We start from the raw sequence: 22,462 nt of genomic DNA, 5'->3' as shown, positions 1-22,462 counted from the left end.
CTCTTGTCTAGCACATTTAAAAATTAGTTTGATACTAATATTTATTAGATTATATTCATTTTAATGTCAAGTTGCTCTGATATTTGTCTCAGTCCACAAAGTGAAGATTTTTTTTTTAATGAAAAATAATTGGAGAACACAACAGATCAACAGCTAGGCTATATGTGCTTTATTACTCATTCATACTATACAGCAGTAATTAATATTATTGCTTGTTTGGATTTTGAGAAAATTAACACTTGTGAATTTCTGCACACGTTATGGATTATATGTGTATTATTAATTATTCAATGAATGGCCTGTGCTTGAACCCGATTATTAAACTCTTGCATCACATATAGAAATTCCCAAATAAATAATAAAAGCTTGCAACCTGTTTTTCCCCTCACTTTTTCTTCATGCTATGAAAAGTTATAGCCTGAAGTTATGTTTTTTTTTTTCTTTCTATGGCCTACAAGGCATCGGCCATTATGCAGCCTGGAGACGAGCCCTCAGCCTCCCACCGGGGCTTGGTAACATTGATATCATCGGACACAGGGGTGTGGTGGTGAAGCAGGCTCAAATTATCCGGGTAAGCAGCATTATTTTGGACTCAACGTGCAACCAAACGGGGGAATCTACCGTGAGCCCAAAAACTACTGTCCGTGAGCCCCGCTGCTGCTACCCGGAAATATTACAAGGGCCGGAAAGGACCAATGTTAAGGGAGCACACGTCACTCACTTTTACCCAAAAATATTATCACCCGACCATCCAAATTTTCTCGGCCGTCGAGTTTTTTTTTGAGGAAAGCTCCCTGCCACACACACGGTGCAAACCCAATAGCAAGAGGGCGGCGGTGTTGTCCGTCTCTGTTGATTTGTGGGGGGAACCGAGTCCGCTTTTACCCAGCTCAGCATCAGTGAAAATGGCTCTGACTATCGACTGGAAAACAGCACGCAGAAATGGACGCGGACGATAGCTAGCTAGGCGGTAAGAAGAAGAAGAAGAAGAAGAAGAAGGCGTGACAGGCCTCATCCATCTGCAACTGGATGCGTAGGTAAACATTTTCCTCAATATACGCAGATGTATAAAGGCGGCGTTAGCATCTTATCATTGAATGTTGTGTAGTTAGGGAGGGATGGCTAATGTTAGCAGCAGTGTGGTTTTAGGTTGGGGTTTTTTTTAGATGGCGTGCGGGCACCAAATGGCTAAACACGCCGAGCACCAGTGTGTGAAATAGGATGCTAAGGAGAACCGTGAAGTTTTGCATGCAAGCGCGTCCAATGTTTTTCTTTTTTTTTACTCCAAATGTTGGCCAATACTATTACAGGCTGCCTCCTCAAGTGCATCCGTTGTTAAGTTGCGCCTGTAACGCACTGCTAATGTTTACATTGTGCAGCGACTGTGATGCTGCTGATGTTTTAATTGTAGCATTTTCTACCCCCCTCCCTCCCTTCTTTTTCCTTCTTCTTCTCCTTCACAGGATTTTGCGGGGTTTACATTAAAAAAAATGAGAGGCGGTCAAATATGCGATAAATTGCCTTCTTCATCTGCTAGGGGATCGTACTCCCCTGTGTGCTCATCGGATCGATTAGAGGAAACGGTAAGAAAACAAGAGGTGAGCAATAACGAGATTCAAAGTGAGTGACTCTGGTGTAGACACATTACCTACCTTGAGCCTTTTGCACAAGTACAATACTGAGAAATGTTAATGTGAATTATAACTTCTGCTTTCTAAGAATTGTGCAGTGTTTTTTTCCCACACTGGGCAAAAATGTTTATTTTTTTGTAATGTATTCTGGTTTCCTGTTCCTCTTTTCATCAAATAGAGAAATTATTTCAATTGTTTACACCTGTTTCTTTGTTGGTTGTTGATTAAATTCAATTAAATTAATATGGCATTATGCAGTGTAAGTAGTGTAAGTACCCCAAAATCCAATTCTATATCTAACCAGATGCCATAGATATAAACAAAACTGGATGAAGTGTTTAATAAATACTTAATATGAACAATATGGGTATTTTCCATTATATAGACTGATTATCAGCCTAAGAATAACAACTGTGACTGTTTTAATGTACCTAATAGCTGCATGCCATTGCACCAATTTATAATAAACAAATAAAAACAACAAAGTTTTAAAAGAGGATTGGATGAAAATAATTATCATTTTTTTGCAGGACAGTCCGACCTGCATTTGAAAACATTGTGTAATGTTCTTTGATGTACATGTCAACAAAATGAATAGTGAACATGCTGAAAAAGAAAACCTGGATAAGGGACTGACTGCCCCAATGATTTCTACCAATTTCTATATCAGATTTATTTAGAAAGACACCATGAAAGTGTCTTATAACAAGGTATGCAACAATATGACCTTAAAAGGCTCCTCAAGAAAGAATAACATCATCAACTCAGACAAATTCTCACTTACACTGTCTGATATATTTAATAGATATTTATCATCAGTCTGGGTCTTTGTAGTTTCTTTCATCTTGATGAAGGATTGCATCCAAAATGTTGGAATAACTGAAGAACAGGTTACAGGAAGCTCTGTTCTCTAGTACACACGCTGGGGGCTCCTACTATGAGGAGTGGAAGTAACAAAACCAACTGACAAAAATGGAGGTAATGAAAATGCATGTGAACTGAAAAATGGAGTGATAAATTATCAATTTATTTGATTAAATTAAAGTCGATTTGGTTTAAACAGTCATGATATGATGAAAACAGTCATGTTTCATCATTTTTCTTGTTTTAATTTGATCATTCACAATCAGAATTGCTATTTATAATTTAAGCAAAGTGGCCTCAAAGGTAGGAGTAACAATGGATTGTCTATCGATTTGATAAAATTGATTGACACCAAAGTTATTTGTATTTATATTTGAATAAAGAAAAGAAATAAGTGTAATAATCCTGATTTTGTTTTAATTATACTTCTAATTTTAGGATATTAAAGTGTTAAAATAAGTTTTCTTCTATTAACTACTTTGCAAAGGAGGGTTCCCACTATGGTTCTTGAAACCCAGTCTCCCACACTATGGAAACAAATAATTAAAAAAAATATTTGTGTGAAATAAATAATAAAAACCCACTGTTTGTGCTTTTATTTATATCATATTTGGATTTGCCCCCCCCGCCCCTTTAGTGTCTGTATCTAAGCTCACCAGTAGCAAGCTGAGAGCAACACAGGTACAAATAAAATCTCAATCACGTTTATCATATCAATTGACAAGTTATAACCTTGTTTTTTAATTCACACACAGTTTCATCACTTCCATTTCTTCCAGCTACTTTTTGTTACTTGAGGCCACTTTCCATAACTGATAAATGGCAAATTTGTATTATGAATGATAAATGTAAGACAGAAAACATGGTGTTGTTTCAATTAAATCAGCTTCGTATTAATCAAATCACTTTTTTTTGTTTTTTTCATTTAACATCCAACATCCATTTTTAGCCCTTTATTTTTCAATTCACATGCATTTTCATCACCTCCATTTTTTATCTATATTTTTTGTTACTTCCACCCATCATATTGTACTGTACAATTGTAAGACCCTAAAAACAGTGGTAAGCATGTAACAGAATAACAGCCACACTGGAATAGGACCTGTCCTACCTGGCTGAAACATAGATGTCTGTATAAGGACTCTTTAATCAATTTGAATGACTGTGAGCAAGGTGGAAAATGCAGTGTTTAGTCTTCACTTATGTCAAGTTAGATCTTCAAAGTGTAGTTAGTTCAAGTAAAATTAAAATATGCAGTTCAATACACAAAACCTGCATTTTCACAAAAGGCATCTGCTGTTTGATGTGTTTTTGGTCAGCACTGTCACATCTCTCTGTATTCTGTGGTTCTGCTAGAGATAGCTGCATGTACTATATTTATGCTGTAAATCTCAAATGAGAGGATAAAATACAGTGTGACATATGGCGCTTTTCCACGATACAGTTCTAGCACTACTCGGCTCGGCTCGACTCGGTTTGGTTCCAGGAACGACCTTTTCCATTTCAAAAATGTACCTAAAACGTACCCTGTTGACGTCACTTTTAGTATCGGCTCGGCTCGCTTGGAACCTCAGCAGAGCAGATTCCAGGTACTATCCCTAGTGGAAACGCCAAAAAAAACCCGGGTCAAGCCAAGTCGAGTCGTAGTGGAAAAGCGCCAATATATTACATGACTGCTGCAGCATAAAAGGTTAAGAGGTGGTGGGCCAGTGTATAATACAGTAATAAATTGGGTCTAAAGTAGGTCTGTTAAATAAGCCTCATTAAACCGGTAACTTACACCTTTGTAGCAGAGGCCTGCTATGAACATCTAGATGCAAAGACTTGAAAAATGTAGAAAATAACTTTTGTACTTGATTTAAATTCATATTTACCTTCATGGTAAATATGAATTTTGTGAAAATGAGCATTCATTCACCGATTCTGGTTGTGCTGCAATCCAGCAGAACCACCTCATGGTAAGTTATTATAAAATATTAAAAATGTACCACATTATTATTATTATTAGTTATATTACTATTATTATTAACCTGATGAGGTGGCTAAACAATAGAAATGTCATGAAAGAGAGGTATATTGTATTGTTTATGAAACAATACAATATACCCCCTGTAAAACTCTGTGACAAACCTAGTGACATGATGCTTAACTAAGCATCATGTCATCGGTGGCTGACTCTAGTGAACATAAATTTGTTGTTTGAAATGAATCAGAATAGCATGGTAATGATTGTTCCACTGTAAGTGGACCATGGAGATAAATTCCTATCTTGTAATGTAACAGTATGGACTTCATGTAAATACACATTTGCCTGGATGGATGTGACACCTTCTTATAGGGTCAGATGTTGCTTTTAGGAAGGGACAGTAAGTGAAATTTGTTCAAAAGTATTTTCCTGTGCCCCTCTATGACCTTTCTCTCCTTTTGACCTTTGTTTTTTCAGCTATAGGAACTTCTTGGCTGAATGCAGATGAGGAATCTTGCTTAGATGAAGGAAAATGTCAATGCAGTAACTCAAAGGAAACAAGAAGATTGTCATTTGAACTGCTTCTCAAAAATTATTATAAGCATTTTTGAAATTAGTTGGAACTCATCTGTTAAAAAGGCATCTTTACCCTTTGATCTTAAAGTCATCTCCTCAGCTACCCCACTGCTTTTGGAAGTAAAGTGTGAGCAGTGGATGATCAAGAGGGAGTAACAACAGCTGAACTGTACAGTTTGGAGAGACGAACTTTAGAGTCAAGCTGACATTCAAGTAGTTCTGGAAGAAATAGTAGCATAACATCACCCTTAGGGTAAAGTTTGTCTTTCACCAGTCAGTGGTGGGATCATTGTTGCCGCTCCCCTAGCGCTGGAGGTTTGGCTCTGCACCCCCATGTGCCAGTGAGTGGGAAATGTTCCAATTTGGAAAATACAATTTGGACATTATAGAGATGTTAAGTGGGCACCAGGCCCACCAGTTCAAAGGCCTTGGTTTAGATCGACAACTACAGCATCAACAGCAAGTGCAACTTCACCAGCATCAACTCCAGCAGCAGCAGCAGCAGCAGGCTGAGTCTTCTGGAGCTCTTCTGTCTGGACTTGGCTTGGGCCCCCTGCAGGGGTCTAGAGGTAACGCCTTTTCTGATTCTGCCTCCATTTTTGCCAAGATGAGTGCCCCTCCTCCCCCACCTTTACAACAACAGCCTTCCTCATCTCAGAGCTCTCGTTCAAAGTCAAGCAAGATGAGCAGCAGCTCAAGCCATTCTTCAGGCTACCCACAGTTCCTGCGCTCTTTCCACCCGTCTGAGGCAGCACTAGCACAGGAGCAGTTACATCCAGGTGTAGGCCGCTTTGAGCACTTTGCCGGGGGAAGTAGCAGTAGTGGGAGTGCTGGGGGATTAGGAGGATTAGTAACATCAGCACCTCCACCCCCTCCTCCTCTGCATCCCGGCCTCTCTGTCCCCCAAGCATCACCTGGCCCCCCCTCTTCCTCTCCCTCCCCTTCAACCTCTGTGGCCACCTCTAACAACCCTTCTAGCAGCAGTGCAGTCAGCTCATTGGGACACCAGTTGGTTGGGGCCCAGTCTGATGCACGGAGCCTTCACCAACAATTTAGTTGCATGTTAGCTGCTAATCAGTATTTCCTTTCTGGGGTGCCTGCTAATGCTAGTTTAGAGCAATTTCTTGTTCAACAGGGAACCCATAACCACTTAGGGATTGGTTTAAGTCAGACAGGTGGGGAGCCTAGTACTAGTCTTGCTCCGCCTCCCGCTTTGCATTCTTCTCACTCACATGGCCACTCCACTCCCCAGCCACAGCAGGGCCCACAGCAGCCTCCCCAGCAGCAACAGCTTCCACCTCACACCCTGTCTCATCCTCACCCTCATTCTCATCCTCACCACCCGCTCCACCCAGGCTCCCAGCATTCATCGCTGGGCGGCTTTGACTTACAGGGCATCCCTGTACTCTCATCAAATCAGATAGCTTCTCTGATGCAGCAGGAAGCAGGTTTACCCCTCCCCTTGCCACTTCATTTATCCTTGTCAAAGGATGATGGCAAAGGGGAAAGCAGTGGAGGTGGAAGTAGTACTGGCAGTAGCAGTAGCAGTAGGAGAAAGAAAGCTATGGCTGGCTATTTGCCACAGAGAAAATCTGATAGCACTAGTAATGGTGGCGGCAGCAGTCATGGCCACAACAGCCACGGTAATCCTAGTGGTAGTAGTAATAGTGGAGGGCTTAGCCACGGTCAGCCCCCAGCTTTAATTGGGAGTGGGGTTGGTATGTCAAATATGGGTGGAGATCCATCATCCCTCCTTGCCTCATCATCTTCATCCTCATCAGTAGTTTCTTCCTCCTCCTCTGCTCCCTCTTCCACTGCTGCCTCAGTACTGGTTACTAATGATTCTCACCTTTCTAAATCTGATAACCAGAGCTCAATGCAACCCAACCCCACAGAGTCTGATACAGAGCACATTTATAGCTGTGGAGAGTGTGCCAAAAGCTTCCCTCACCTTTCAAGCCTTCGCAGGCATATGCGCATGCATGAGCCAACCGCAGCTGGTACTAGCAAATCTGCCTCTACTGGCCCAAATCCTGTACACATTAAAAGTCAGACTGACCCAAGCCTTCCCCATTCGACCCAAGAAACTCCCCAACCCTCAACCAATTCTTGTCCTAGCCCAGACAAAATATTTCATTGCCCTGAGTGTGGCAAAGGCTTTAAGAAAAAAGGGCACCTCCTGCAACATGGTGTATTACACTCTTCAGCCCGCCCATATGGCTGCTCCACCTGCTCTCGGGCTTTTAATCGTAGAGAGTCACTGACACGCCATGAGAAGATACATGAGGAAAAGCCATTCAGATGTCCTGCCTGTGGTCGTGCCTTCCGTGAGAGCACCTCTCTACTCAACCATGCTGCCTCAGGCACCTGCGGCAAGCCAGGTAGGGGACCCAAACAACGGGGCAGCAAGACAGGAAATGATGGTGAGGACAGAGTCGGGGGAGGGGGTGGAGGAGGTAATGGAGGAGGGGGAACTTATCAAAGCAATAGAGGGGTAATTTATGGGAAAACTGAGGAAGAAGATGGTGTAATCATTGTGGGGGAAGGAGAACCAAAATCAGGTTTAGGATGTGATGGTCTGTTTCAGTCTGGAAGGGAAGGGAATTCAAATGACAGGGACAGAACAGATGGTAAATACCCCACTGACTACTCTCGGAATCGTTACACAGGCTACCATGATGATCACCGTTCTCAAGGTAACCCATCTCCATGCTACTCTGGTGCCTCCCCCTGTGGAAGTGGGATGGCGGGCCCAGCTCTGAGAAAGGCACCCTTGGCCCCGACACTGCATCCACACTCACAGAGCCACAACCAGCACCACCATCCGCAGCAACAGCCCCACCTGCCTCTATCTTCTCTACTGGATGACTCAGAGGATGATGTCACTAGCTCTGTCAATAATGCAATCTCTGCTATAACAGCAGCTAGCAACAGTGGAAATAGAGGGGATGATAGGGGAGACATCATAGGAGGTCTACTAGGTGGTCTTGGTTTAGGTCCTCTGGGCTCACCTTCATCAACATCTGGCCTGGATAAGAATTTCAGAGGTGGTGGAAATCAGGAGGCGATGAGCAGCAACCCACAGAATCCTGCTGCCAAGCCAAAACGTCCCCGCAAACCTAGAGCAAAGAAAGATCCAGCAGCTGGAGGACAGCCCCCCAAACGTAGGCAGTACACTCCGAGAATGGGGCCCAGCGGTCTTCCACGCACTCACCTCTGCAGTGTCTGTGGTAAGGGATTTGCACGTCGCGAGACCCTACGCAGGCATGACCGTATCCATACTGGAGAAAAGCCTCATCACTGCACCGTTTGTGGGAAATATTTCAGAGAGGCTTTTCACCTCAGCAAGCATCAAACAGTTCACTCTGGGGCAAAGAATTACAAATGCAGCATCTGTGGGAAGGAGTTTGGTTACTCCCAGAGCCTCAGGAGGCACAGTAAACTCCACCAGAAAGGGGAGCTGGAAGAGGTGCCCACAACACCAGCTGCAGAGAACCTCAACAGCTTTAACCCAAACCCTCAATGTAGCGTGGCCCAAGACAGGAGCCAGAACCAAGCACCAAGCACCTCCTCCTATTACTCCTACCCTCAAGATGTCAAGCCTCAAGACACCAACCCTCAGCCACAACCCCCACCCCAGCCACATCCCCAAGCCCCACCTCCACCTCGACTTTACACCTGTGCTATATGTTGGAAGTCGTTCCGCCATCACTTCCATCTGACTGCCCATCACCAAACGGTACATGAAGGTGGGGGTGAAAAGCTCTTCTGCTGTGAGGTATGTGGGAAGGCATTTGCTTACTCCAATAGCCTTACCCGACATAGGATATCACAGCATGGGATAACCCGCGCTGAGCCGTCTAACCCTCAAGAAGGCAGCAGTGGGCCTGGAGACAACAGAGGTGGAAATGATGTTAATCAGTCCACGTCAGAGAGCGAGGCTGCCACCAATGCCCTGCTCCAGATGGCTCCTTCCTCAGAAGGCCATGGAGGGCAGAGTCTCAGCGTTGTCACTCATAGCCAACAGCAGCCACCCCCACAACCACCACCAGCTGGTTATTCTCCTCTCTTTTATGATGCTGCAGCAGCCCAAACTTCAGCAGCTAATGCCCCATCTTACTCTCAGCCTCTGCCTCCAAACTCTACAATCATGCCCCCGCAGCACCCGCACTCCCCAGCCGGGGTGAAAGGAGAGCACATATATCCAGCCGGATCCCGTAGCCGCACGCTTCACACCACAGCCCCGTTCCAGCCCCTTACGGAACTGCCCTCCACTGAACATCATCATCTGCATCATCATCATCATCTCTCCCACCATCATCCTCATCATCAGTCAGGTACCCAGCCCCACCAACACCTTGACTGCAACATCCAGTTATCACACGATGACATGAGACGACACAAGAAGAAAAAAAAAAAGTCCGAGAGGAGAGATCGGAGGGAAAATAAATGGGAATCCCAAGATTTAGTCAGATTTGATGGAATCAAAAGGAAGAGAAAGATAAGTTGTACAATAAGAGGGCAGTTGAATAAAAAGCAAGGCTCTCTTCGCTTGACAATTAGGCGGGGAGGAGGATCAGGTGGTGGTGGGTATAAGCTTGTCAACACGGGGGGTATGAAAGTCCCAATCCTGCCATCTCTAAAAGTCCCTGTGAAACGTTTTGGCTGTCCTATATGCCCCAATTCTGTGTTTTCCCGCAAAGCGGGACTGTTAGTCCACATGGCAGTAAAACACCCACAAAAAGCCTTGACCACTCCGGAGCGACTGAGGTGCAGTGTATGTGGGAAGCAGTTTCACAGGCCTTTGGCAGCCTTCATCCATCGGGCCTCCCATCGTGCCAGAGGGACTTTCTCCTGCCAACGCTGCTCCGCTCGCTTCTGGAATGCTACACTTCTCCACAGGCACAAGGTGTCCTGCCGCCGCAGGGCTAAAGGATTGCAGCGAGGAGATGCTAACAGGCTGAAGCTTTCAAAGAGACCAGGAGAGAGAGAGACCCGAGAGGGTCAGGAGGAGATGCCATTCCTACAGGGACCATACAGATACTGAGCATCCTGGTATCTCAATAGAGTGGCATACAAGAGGGATATTTCTGTTTTAAAATGGGAAGGTGAGAAAAAAAAGGGACTTGAAAAGGCATCTGTTGCCTTTAGGAGAATTTGCCTGGTGTCTATGTTGACATCTACTCTGCTGACTATTAGAATGAGTGTGTTAACAACTACTGTAGAGCATCCTATAAAATATCACCAGAAATTCTTTCAGATTATACTGGAAGGTGTTTCAAAGATGTGACTGTTTCAATAGGATCACTAACCCCTTAAGTGCATTGACACTATGCTTGGCTGACACTGTGCAGTTACTAGACAAGTTTAGGTGAAATGACCTGCTAATGTATCTCTCCTCCCCATATCCTAACTAGAATCCCTGCTACACCTCTTGCTGTATGATAAACGTCTCTGCTGTGTATTTTGTCTTGTTGTTGTTCACTTAGAGGCTCTGAGGATTTTTTTTAAATGTAAAGTGCATTTACTAGGAGTAGGGACATGGGGACAAAGACATTTGTTGATAGTTTGTCAGTGCATGTTTGTTCTCTGGTCAAGTTTATTGCTGAGGTGATATCACTCCTACAGTATGTGATGGTTTATTCAGTATATCCCCAGAAGTTTGTAGTGTTAACTTGATTTGAAAGTTGCTCTATATTCCCTAGTGATTTAATCACATATAGATAAAACGTCAAAGTTGCTGGTAATTAGTACAAGGATCCCTCTCCTGCCAAAATGAAGAAACTTACAAAAAGCCTTGCTTGTTATGTTCACTTTACTTCATTTATTTGAGATATTCCTAGCTTTTATACCAAGAGATTGAAAACAGGTTAAACAAGTGGACTGTAACACATGTTTATCTCATGTTATTTGTATGCTCTTTTTAGCAGTGATTATTTCTACAGTACTTCACGGTGTGTTAAAGTCAAGGACCTATCATAATAGAGGCAAATGTAATATTCCATGTATTTATGTGTGTAACCCAATCAGTCTTCATGCCAATCTTATATTTAACTCCTACCTTTTTTCTTTTTGCTGAGTTGCAATCATATTCTTACTGTCAAGCCTTTTTTTTCTTCTGAAGAAAAATAAGTTTTAAGTCATGTCACTTTATTCACATGAAATGTTCATACCCCTTCCAAGCCTTTTTTTTTCTTCTAAAGAAAAAAATGATAGTTTTAGTAGATTTCTATCACATTATTTACTGAAAAGTCAGTAGTTGATTATATTTCAGCAATGAATAAACCTTAAGTGTAATCATTTGTTTTCCCTTTCATTTCTCATTCAAAGTTACAAACTGCAATATCCAGAAGATGGTACAAACTGCTAGTTATTAAACATAAGTAAGCTGTAACTGTTACCAAAGTCAGTATTAAGGTTATACAATTATATTTATGTGAATTTGATATCACTGTGTGGATTAAATGGATTTTAAGGATGTAGTCGATATGCCAATTAAAATTCTTAGGGCTGCCCAAGTTGTTGGTCAGATTACTCTAGGTTAATTAATCGTTTTCAGTCATTAATATTTATACTATATATATTCAGAAAACTTGAAATAAATGGCTCTGTAAAACGGCTCAGTCCTATTTCAGCTCCACAAGATGGCAGTAAACAACTCATTTATACTGTACTCATGCCCTGGTGTGGAGGAGTGTGACAGTCACATGGATTTTACACTGATAGGGGGTGGACTGGTGTGCCTGAGTGTTGTATGACTGAATTATGTGCCTGTTTGCTATTGACTACGAAATTAACACAAATAAACAAAATGGCTGTGTAGCACTCAGAAACCATGACCAGTTTAAGTAATTGAACGTGACAATGTACAGACATTAATGTGGTTGTGGGATTCAACAAGGTGTTTGGTGCATGCAAGTTATGTGGGCTTATAGGACATTTAAATTATTTTAAAGCAACAAGTGCATATTTTGATTCCCATTGATGGTAATGTTAATCATTGTTGCCAAGAAACTTTGAAAAAAAAAAGATGATTCATAACTACTGTACTCTCAAGTGAAAGGGGGGGAGGTGAATGAAGTTTGCAATTTTAGGGGCCCACAGCTGGAGTTGACATTAACATTTTCAGTCGGATTATTTTATTTAAACGACAACAAAAAAAGACTGAGGCAATATTTTGAACCCCTACTAGTGTGTTTAGAGCACAGCCCCTCAGTACATTATATACATACAGATGACAAATAATACACTAAGTTAACTGAGGTCTGTCAATTATTCACTCCTGCATGTTCATGTCTGTAGAAAAAAAACAAAGGTGAATTCCTGCAGCGCGCGATGTTTTGCATGTGCTGTGCATCTGTACTGTAGACCGGACAGCCCTCGCGCTTTTTGTGTTTCGAACTGTTCTCACGCGGCAGTGGCATGCACGGGGAATCCGCGCGGGCGGGGTTCTTCGACCTAATTCTCTCCAATAGGCGCTCACGTTGGGCGGGGCGACGAGTTCTAGAACCCAATCGTAGCGAGAGCCGAGAGCGGACTGGCCTGGTCTCCGCGTGCCTCATACACGTGAGTTGGAACAGCTATTGTACGCCGGGAGGCAACGTGCTGAAGCGTTCCTCTCGCCTGAAAAAACGGCGCACTCACGTTTTCTGTGGATTACAAGGAAACTGGAAAAGCCATGCTGCACTACCTGATTATTACAGAAAGACAAACTATGCTCTAAAGAGAGATGGGCAAAGTTTTTAAGCCAGTAATCTCGTGCCCTGACTGAATGAGTTTATTTATGATGGCACGACCCCTACTAGAATAAAGAGAGTTTGCTTTCTGCCATATTTAAGATACAACCATTCCCAGGTTTGTTTGTTTATTTATTTATTTTGCAGTATAGGCAAAACAGAAAGAAGTCGATTTGTACCTGTCAGACAAAACAAACACCCTTCACTCCTCGAGGTGTGGCACGAGGGTAGGTGTGTCTCATAAATAATACACGAGAAGCGAGAGAACAGTAAGAAGCAGCCCCGCCCTCCCCCCAACACACACACACACACACACACACCCGTCCTCTTGCGCCTCTGCTCGCTTGTTCTGCCAGGTGTGACGTCACGTGAACTGCCCGTGTCAGTTCCAGCTGAGCGCGAGAGAGGGAGAGAACGGTCAGACGTGGACGTCGCACGGCCCAAACACAGACTCGAGCCCGTGCGCCCGTGACTTGGATCCACCGGATGCGAGAAAAAAAAGTACAGAGAAAGAGGAAACGACCCCCTCCCTCCCTCCGCCCGACGGACAGCAGAGCGCGACAGCAGAGAGGAGAAACACCAATTCAACTTGTCATCTGACCAACGCAGCCACTGCTCCCGTCGCTGTGTATGTGTGTGTGTGTTTTCCTATAGCTACACACTTGGGTTGTTTTGTTTTGACGGAGGCTCGTTTTGCAACTATTCTGGGATCTTGTTTTTGAATAACCTGGATTAACTCGGGATATTTCTACACAACTTTTTTTTTTTTTTAATTCCAACATTCTTTCTCTGACCGTGCAACTCTCCGGGTTTTCATTGTCATTTTCACGCTTTTGCATTTTTTATGAATATTGTTATTATTATGGACAGTATTCCCACTCCGATGGTCTGACTGTCCCTCCCACACTGGTCTGCTGAGAATAACAGCTTTGATCAGCTGAACACTTTTTTAACAACATTCAACTGCGATGGACTTCGATGCAAATATTTCCTCAACGAAATAAGGAGTCCTGCTTTATCTACACATAAAAGGTAATTACGGTGCATGTGTTATTTTATTCAAGTTGTCAAAGTGTTATAATAAAACTGCGTCATTAATACCAAACTCACACATTACAGTGTTGGCTTTATTCTACACGGACACTTATCAAAACTATCTCTCTCTCTCTTTCTACCCCCCCTTCCCTCCCCTCCCCTCCGCTTCTCACCCCCCCTCACGTCCACCCCTCCTGCAGGCATCCAGCATACTTGTCCTATTGGTAGGTACTCCGGCTAGTTTGCCTCGCCCCTTCAAGTGCCCCAGGTGTCTATCTGCGACCCCGTCTGGTCCAGGATGTCCAGGCAGCTCTCCCAGCTTCCGACCCCCGACCTCCCTGCCGGTGCAAGCCCACAGTTTGGAAGTTGTAATCAGCCTGCAGGCTCCCTAACAGGGGGACACCTCAACTCTATGGCAGGGCTGAAGTCTCTCTTGCAGCACCCTATGAAGGGAGACCAGCGTTTAAAAAGCCCCTGCGATGTAAAAGGTGAGGTGAAAGGATTGCATCGTGCTATGTTACAGTGTTGTTTATGTTGACTGTGCACCACCTGACACCAGTCCATCTTCAACATAATGCAATGGCCTAACATGAATAAATCATACCTCTCTCTCCCACCCACTCCTGCTGTCATTGAAATACAAATATGTAACATTATTATATAACTAACATTTAATTTGTGATAAATTTATATTATATTATTATTTCTCGCCAAAGTCAGATGCACAGTCACGCGTATTCAGGATGACTCCACCATGACCCTGATGAGTAGTCACCTGGATTATAATCACTGCTGCGACTCCAAATTAGGATCCAGATTACAATGAGTGATAATATGTTAGCTTTAATGCTGTGCAGGCATGCGTTCTGGTTGCTTACTGTATATTCTGCTATTGTGAGATTTGTTCAGGGAGCTTACGAATACGTTGTGACAACAAATTGGTTTCGGCTCTCGCTTAATGCCGCAATTCAACTACCATCTGGTCCATCTGTGAGTGTGTATTTGTTTGTGAGAGCGAATAAAAGGGAGATTTTGCTGAATGCATCTTATGGATACACCTGCCACAGTATTGAGTGCCTCACAAATATGGAGAGTGGTTGATAGCATCCATTATCCAGAGGTCATGGAGTGATATATCTTCAGAAAACCATTTTATTGTGTCTTGCTGTTAAAGCCATTCCTCACCATTATCTTCTCTCTCTCTGGCAGACAAAGACAGATCTCTGGACCTTGATGAGGACTCCTTGGGAGTGTGCCCCATGAGGAATGGGAGTGGAGTAGGCAACAGCAATAGCAGTAATGGCTGTGGAGGAGGTGGTGGTGCAAATGGAACAGGAAGTTTCAACCAGTTCTTGGGGCCTCTCTTGTGGGATCGCACCCTACCTGCAGACGGGGGCCTCTTCCAGCTTCAATACATGGACTTGGAGGAGTTTCTGACCGAAAATGGAATGGGCAGCATGCACAACAACAACAGTTCCAGTTCAGCCCAGATCCCCTCACAGAGCTCCCAGTCAGCTGTGCCCAACCAGAGCTCCCAGTGCCTGCCGCCCTCATCTCCACCTGGCTCTTCATCCTCATCGCCCTCTTCCTCGTCTTCCCCTTCCCTCATTGGTTTGGAAGTGGCTCAGCCCCAGAGTCTTACAGGAGGAAACGACTGTCTGCATGGTGAGTTCATTTGACATGGGCTGTTTTGTTCTCCACTGAATACGTGGACAGTTGAACAAGAGTTAAAAAAAAAAAGAAAGAAAGAAGGACGGTTCTTTCTTCAAGGCTCGTCCATATCAGCTCACATGCTGAAAGAGACAAATTATCCCCTTCCACTGATATGAGACTAGTAGACCACTACACTTCACCATAAGTTGAACTGCAATGTGTGTGTGTTATGGTTATAAGGTTCCCACGGGCTAGTGATTCAGCATTTTATCTCTCCTCTGAGGTTTTAACAAATGCCATGGTGACCAAGCATTTTTCTGTCCTGTGGGGTCAAACTAAAGGCAGAAGATACATTCACATGGCTCAGTTTGACAGAGAAGTGGCTGCTTAAAAACAGCTGAAATTCACTTTTCATATTGTAGAGCAATTCAGGGTTGAAAGCTGTTTCTCTCAGTTTGTCTTTTAGTTGTATGAGGGAGCAGGGAGACGTGTGGAGGAGGAGAAAAAAAAAATAGTCCTGAGATATTTTACTTCATAGCAGTTTGACAAGGAGGTTTGGGTTTGTTTGGCATGTGAGCAATGTACTGAAGTGTACAAGACAATCAGCATTCACTTCATGCCAATTATTAATATGCAGCAATGTCCAAACAGTACTGAGAGAGAGAGAGAGAGAGAGAGAGGCAGAGGAGTGTGTGGAGTGTTTGCGGTTGCGTGTCTTTAAATCTCTCCCCACTTCACACGCCACAGCCATGTGCACGCGTCAGCACACGTGCTGAGGCTGAGAGTACTGGAGTGAGAGAACTAGAGGCAGGGCCAGTAGACATGTAGGTGGAGCCCAGAGGGGGAGGGACGGACCGGGCAACAGGAAGAGGTTCCCACTGCTGCTGGTCTTCAAAGTGAACATTTAATCAGGAATGAATGACGCTAAGAATGCTGATATCCAGGGGATAATTTTGTACTTTATGGGTATGTGGATGCAGGACCTTTCGATCGGCTATTAAGTGCATGTTTATAAACTCTCATAATGCAATTACACTGCATTTATACTAAAACTCCTGTATATGAAATCTTATAAACACATGAATAAAGACGTATAAAATGTATTAAGTTAAAACTGTTTTAAAAGTGGAACATGTCTTCCTACTTTTTTGAAGTTGAGTGAATAATTCCTATTAACCCAAACAACAGCTGCTTCACTGATATTGAATGGACAACAGCAAAGATAATATTATCATTTGGTACCTAAGAAGGCGCGAGGTTTTGCTTTGCCTTCACAACAGCTTCAGGCCTTTTAGGAATGTTACTGCACAAGTGTGTAATCACTTATTCGACCATTTCTTCCAAAAAACGTAAGCCGTCTGCTCACTGAACGCTGAGACACGTGGAGAAAAACGCACCAAATCTACTTTGCAGCCTGCATTCCAGAGCTTCCCAAAAAGCAGGGAGAGGCAACCATGTACCCGCATGAGCACTGAGGGTTTGCAGGTCCTTGTTCCAACACTACACTACACCAGGTGGTTGCACTGACTAGCTCCTGCTGTTGGGCTTAAGCAGTATAAATCAGTGAAATCTCCTGGTTTAGTCACACAGAGAGGAGAGACGGAGCATATTTTCTGGCCTCGGTGGCACATGGTTGTTATCCACAACAAGACTCAGTGATGTTTAGACCTGCTGATTCTGTATTTTGGGAGTGCTTGACTTCCTCAGGGTGTCTATGAAAGCACTTTTTAATGTATGTTATGGTGGCACTGTTATTGTGGAATGTGGAAACAACATAAATGAACAGTGTGCACTATGTGTGATAACTTGCCCTCATATTACCTGACCATCATATGGCCTTTACTCATGCAATAGCTGCTCATATATTACACATCAAACCTTATCTTAGATTTAAGGCTGGTTCTGTTTTTCCTTCAAACAACAATCTGCCCCACTATGATAAATTATAAACCTATGTAGTATTTTCCCCGTTGCTCAGGTATAGGCTTTGGTGCCCATTAGACCACATTATGCACTCTTTACATGTGTCTTATTTCCACATAGTAAGTCTGTAATGATTACCAGCTTTGAGGTTTTGTTTAGAATAAGTAGATGTAATTCTATGGTTTTTTGTAAGGCTGCAGTGTTGTGATGTTAGTTAATTATGCTGTTATGGATCCATCTCTCCCTGATGGGGGCTTAGGTTGTGATTGAGACTTGCCATGATGTGTTTGTTACAATTTTAAAACAGCAGCTTGATTCTACTTCTAAAGCATTGTGACTGTCAGATCACCACATATTCCTGATTAGTACCTACTGGACTGTGTAGTTGTCTTTCTTTCTTGTGGAAATTACATTTTTGCTCCCTTGAATCTGACTATATTAATAACAAATCAGTCAGGAGTTTGTGTGGAGATATAGGACCAGTTAGGGAGGATTTTGAGCTGTCATAGGGAAAGAAAGTCAGTTGACTAAGGTGCATCGGGCCTTAAAGGGGGTGGGGTAGGTATAGCCCTATAGTGGCCCCACTTAAAGAAACTGATTTGAGGGGAGGGGTAGAAAGTTACATAACATTTCCACTTTTAGATTTCTCTATTGGCATTTAGGTCTGGATGTTGTCATAGAGTTTCTCAATGGTTTGATTGATAAAAGTAGGTAAGATTATGCACTGATCGACTTCATGCAGTTTGATGTGTTAGTTTGTTAAAAGTTTTCACATTATGTCCTAAATGGGACTCCAGAGTATCTGCTGAACATAAAGACCATAGTTTAACTTCTCTTAAATAGTGGTTTTCACAATAAGAGATACATAAGAAGTATTTCAATCAGGTTTTCCATTATTGACAGTTTGCATGCAGCAATAATATTAGTAATATCTAACAATGGTTGTTTGATATGCGTATGTATCTTATATGGAGTACTTGATATGAAATCATTTAGGTAGAAATAATCACTGAGGTATATTACGGAAAATATAATATATTTATTATTAAAACAATGTATAGCGTCATTATATGTGAATACTAATAAATGTATGTGTTTATGTATGTCACTATAGAAATGTATTTGCATTAGTAATGTATCACTCTGTGCCTGGTTGAAGTATAAAAATCCTCGGCGTCCATGAAAACTGATTGAAAACCGTCTTCAATTGTTTGGAATCAGTTAAGGGCAAAGGAATGTTGTTTATTGTTTTTACACTGAGAACATAGCTCTCTGCTTCCACCTGGTGGTCATCCTGATGAAATGCTGCATGTGTTTGTGTTGTTTTCTTAGTGGCTTGCTGTCATCTGTTAATCTGTCTTATTGAGACAATATAATGTTTGTGATTGTAAACATAGTTCAGTGAAAAGCATCTAAAATTCTCTTCTCTTTATTTTCAGGGAGTCAAACGAGTATGAATGATTCCTGTGAGTCACCTTCGTCCTCCTCTTCGTCCTCTTGTCCACCTCTGCTGACGCCCACAGGCAGTGGGCCAGATGTGGTAGGAATGTTTGACATGGATTCTTCAGACATGGCTTCTGGTCAGCAGAACTTTGACCCCAGGAGGCAATCCTTCAGTGAAGAGGAACTCAAGCCGCAGCCAATGATCAAGAAGGCACGCAAGATCCTGGTGCCTGATGACCTGAAGGTAAACACATGGTGAAACCCTCACTGCATCAGCAGGAAAACTCAGAGCTGTTGCGGTCAATTAGTGCCATGTGGGCTGGGAGGGAAATCATTTTAGGTCATGTCTAGATCATTTTAAAGCACATGTAATTTATCAATGGTTTTCCACCATGGCACATAGAAGGCTCTGGGCTAATATTTAATTAAATAAAATAGCTGATTTAGACTTCATGCTTGATTTCAATAAGCACAAAAAATCCCCAAATGAATGACACTGAGGGTGTTAGAACTGTATTATTTCTCCAGCAGTTGGATGTAGCACATCCAGGATGTTTGCATACTTAAAGTGATCTCAGACACTAATGCAGCACTGACTAAACTCTGAGGATTAGGCATCTGAACACGTGTCCCACTCTCCTTCATAGCCAAACACCCACATTTACCAATAACATGATTGGAGTTTGGCTGTACAAGATTACTGCACGCTTCTTACGAAACAAGTCTGACCATTCATTGATTGGAGTAGTCTTACCTTATAATACTTAAATTCCCTGGTCAAAGTGAAAACATTTTTTGGTGGATACTGAAATAATAAATGTATTTTATTTGTCTCCTCTTGTAGGATGAGAAGTACTGGACCAGGAGATATAAAAACAATGAAGCAGCGAAACGTTCTCGAGATGCTCGCCGCCTCAAGGAGAACCAAATATCTGTTCGCGCTGCCTACTTGGAAAGAGAGAATGCCGCCCTGCGACAGGAAGTGGCAGAGATGAGGAAGGAACTGGGCCGGTGTCGCAACATCCTTAGTAAATACGAGAACCGGCTCGCTGACCAGTGATGAAGGCGTGTGGCAAAAGCAAGGAAGAGGAGGAATAAGCTGGATTAAACATTTAAGACTCTGAATTATTGGGTGTCACGATGGACAGAATGGGGTCACGGTGATGATGATGATGATGATAATGATGATGATGATGATAAGGAAGATGATGATTATGATGATGAATGTATAAGACTAGGAGGAGGTTTGTGCATTGAAGCTCAGGTGTCTAGTTGTGTTGAGGTGTCAACTCTTAAAAGCGATGGATGGAGAGAATAATTTAATGGATGAAAGATGTGACTTTTAAGAGTTTTGTTATTGGAGAATTGTATATTTTTATAATACTTATGAAAAATTAGAGGGAGAGCAAATTTGGAGAATAATTTTGTATATTTTCTACATGACTGGGACATAGAGACGGGGCAATGCTATGGTAAATATCTTTTTATTATAGACGAGTCAGGAGTTGTTTAACAGGTGGTCAGCCGTTGATGGGTATTTTTCAACTTGGTTATTATAGTCAGGATGCAGCAGCAAGGGCGAAGACGCATGTAACAATTGTAATATAGAGAGCAAAATTATCTTTAAAATCGTTTAGTTCAACATTTTTGTGGATCTTACTCAAAGCACTTAATTTTTTTTTCCTGTTATGTTTCTTCTGTCATTGGGAATGGGCATGCTGGGACATGAGAGACAGAATGAGAGACAAGGGGAGACACCACGTATACAGTCCAGCACTATCCTCAACATTTGTCTTGACCAGTCTTGTGCGTTTCTCTTTTAAATAGAGCCACTTCATCCTTTTTTAAATGATTGGTCTTTAAGTTCCCTGTTTATCCCCCCCACCAACATTAGTTATTTGTCCCTCAGGCTAAATTTTATGAGATTGGTGCATCCATACTTGTATCTTTGACTTTATCTCTTTTTCTCCCTCCCCGGCGTTGAGTGATTTTATTCTACATCTGTTGTTGAATATCTTACCTACGCTGATGAAAGCCTGTTGTGATGCCCAGGGTAACTCTGCTCCTCTTGATCCTCTCTTTGAATTGTTGGGACATTTCTCTTCCTCTGTTTCTATATCCAACTGCTCTATTTCTGTCTGCTCTCACTTACAGCCAATCCCTCACAGTTATGTGCAAACTCTTCCCATAACATTTTGTCCTTTGTCTCTCTTGTACCTAGATGGTACACCGAGTAGTTGAATCTCAGTGTTGTAACGTATTCTGAAATCGTAATCAGTTTTCCCAGTAAAACGCACATTGTTACTTTACTGTACTTTATAAACACATTTTAATTAGCATTATTACAGGGGGCGAAATACTATGTATATTGGATAGGCCTATACTATTTTGTGTATTTGATGTATTCCAGGAGATGGGTCGAGTACACCCATTGAGTGGAATGGTGTTAATTTCTCAGATTTCTGGGAGAAATAAAAGCCAAAATTTCCTGTGTTGATCCACAAAGCTTGTTGCTATTTAGTGCTTTTTTCAATAATGCTCCTTCCTTACTGTTTTTTCCTGTTATTACTCCTTACTTTTTACTGTATCTATAAACTTCTGTGTACCCACAACACATACACAGGGGCATGGTACACTATGTTATGTTCCTTGGGGAGGGATGACTAGTAATAGAGTGTGATTTTAATCCCCTTAATGACCATGATGGATAGTTACCATTACTGCTATTATTATTGTTATGATTATGATGAGTATCCCTCTTATTGTTGCTGTTCTATATTATTGAATGATTTTCTTTCTTTGGATGAACATGATCTGTTGCACCTTGAAACATCTTTGATCTTCAGTGTTCCCCAGAAAGACTATTCAAGTGGAGAAAAAAACAAACCCTCACTCTCTGCTATTTGCATCCTGTCTCAGACCTCCAGACATTCAATGTTACTCACTTCTGCTACGGACGCTACCGGCACCTTGGTTTTCTTTGACCATGGATTTCACAAACGTGGCTCAAAGACTTGAACATGATGTTCATACAGACTTACTTTACCTTTCATGATGACCTCTTCTGTTCCCCAGCTGTGTATGGACTATGCACGCTATCGTCCTTGTTGGTTTATTTCAGCCTTTATCACCTCAATCAGTGATTGTTTGCTCTCCCAACAGGATTTCGTCTCTAATATCCTCACAGATGTGGTTGATAAATCTTATAGTGACTCTTAATTGAACTATAACTGCCCTGCTGCATCAGTGGTGTCCATGGTGCCCAGCCCTCTAAATGCTGGTTATTTGGATGTAGTCGAGATTTCCCCAAAACACCAATAAAAGATTGTTCTCATTCACTACTGCTCTGATTTCCTTAGGTGTTTTATTACAAGTTTATATTGTTTTCAGGTGCTTCTTTATATTGTGTTTGCTCAAGTCTTGAATTAGTACCCAGTTGTCACCAGGAAAATGGCCATGAAAGGTCAAATTTCAAGAGGGCTGCTTACTTAAATCAGATAACTAGACAGTAATATGCAGTGAAATGTCCCCAGACAACTTGTTTTGATATCCACCCTGTTTGTTCATGCTGGGTACATTTATTTAATAGGCAAAGCAGCCCAAATATGCATTATTGCCCAACGAAGGCAGCGCTG

The 22,462-nt window shown here is 42.4% G+C and overlaps 2 protein-coding genes across 4 annotated transcripts; both read left to right on the top strand.

The window, feature by feature from the left end:
• The first annotated feature begins 496 nt into the window (after positions 1–496).
• si:dkeyp-69b9.6 (hornerin) lies at positions 497–11,466 on the top strand. Of its 3 annotated transcripts, XM_053326564.1 has the most exons (4): positions 497–1,037; positions 1,464–1,583; positions 4,939–7,418; positions 7,707–11,466. In XM_053326564.1, the coding sequence occupies exons 3-4, from the start codon at positions 5,390–5,392 to the stop codon at positions 10,082–10,084; spliced, it is 4,407 nt and encodes a 1,468-aa protein (XP_053182539.1). In that variant the 5' UTR covers positions 497–1,037; positions 1,464–1,583; positions 4,939–5,389; the 3' UTR covers positions 10,085–11,466. The 3 variants fall into 3 exon arrangements, with proteins under 3 accessions (XP_053182539.1, XP_053182538.1, XP_053182537.1); XM_053326563.1 differs by having other exon boundaries at positions 497–1,033; positions 4,939–11,466; XM_053326562.1 differs by having other exon boundaries at positions 4,939–11,466.
• A 1,767-nt stretch (positions 11,467–13,233) lies between these two features.
• dbpb (D site albumin promoter binding protein b) lies at positions 13,234–22,165 on the top strand. The gene is made up of 5 exons (XM_053326581.1): positions 13,234–13,805; positions 14,009–14,296; positions 15,018–15,473; positions 18,824–19,071; positions 19,672–22,165. The coding sequence occupies exons 2-5, from the start codon at positions 14,107–14,109 to the stop codon at positions 19,885–19,887; spliced, it is 1,110 nt and encodes a 369-aa protein (XP_053182556.1). The 5' UTR covers positions 13,234–13,805; positions 14,009–14,106; the 3' UTR covers positions 19,888–22,165.
• The last annotated feature ends 297 nt before the right edge of the window (positions 22,166–22,462 follow it).

This window comes from Scomber japonicus, chromosome 10 (genome assembly GCF_027409825.1).
Source record: "Scomber japonicus isolate fScoJap1 chromosome 10, fScoJap1.pri, whole genome shotgun sequence".
NCBI lineage: Eukaryota > Metazoa > Chordata > Actinopteri > Scombriformes > Scombridae > Scomber > Scomber japonicus.
Note: the sequence above shows the minus strand (reverse complement) of the source record. Positions and strands in the feature narration are given on the sequence as shown.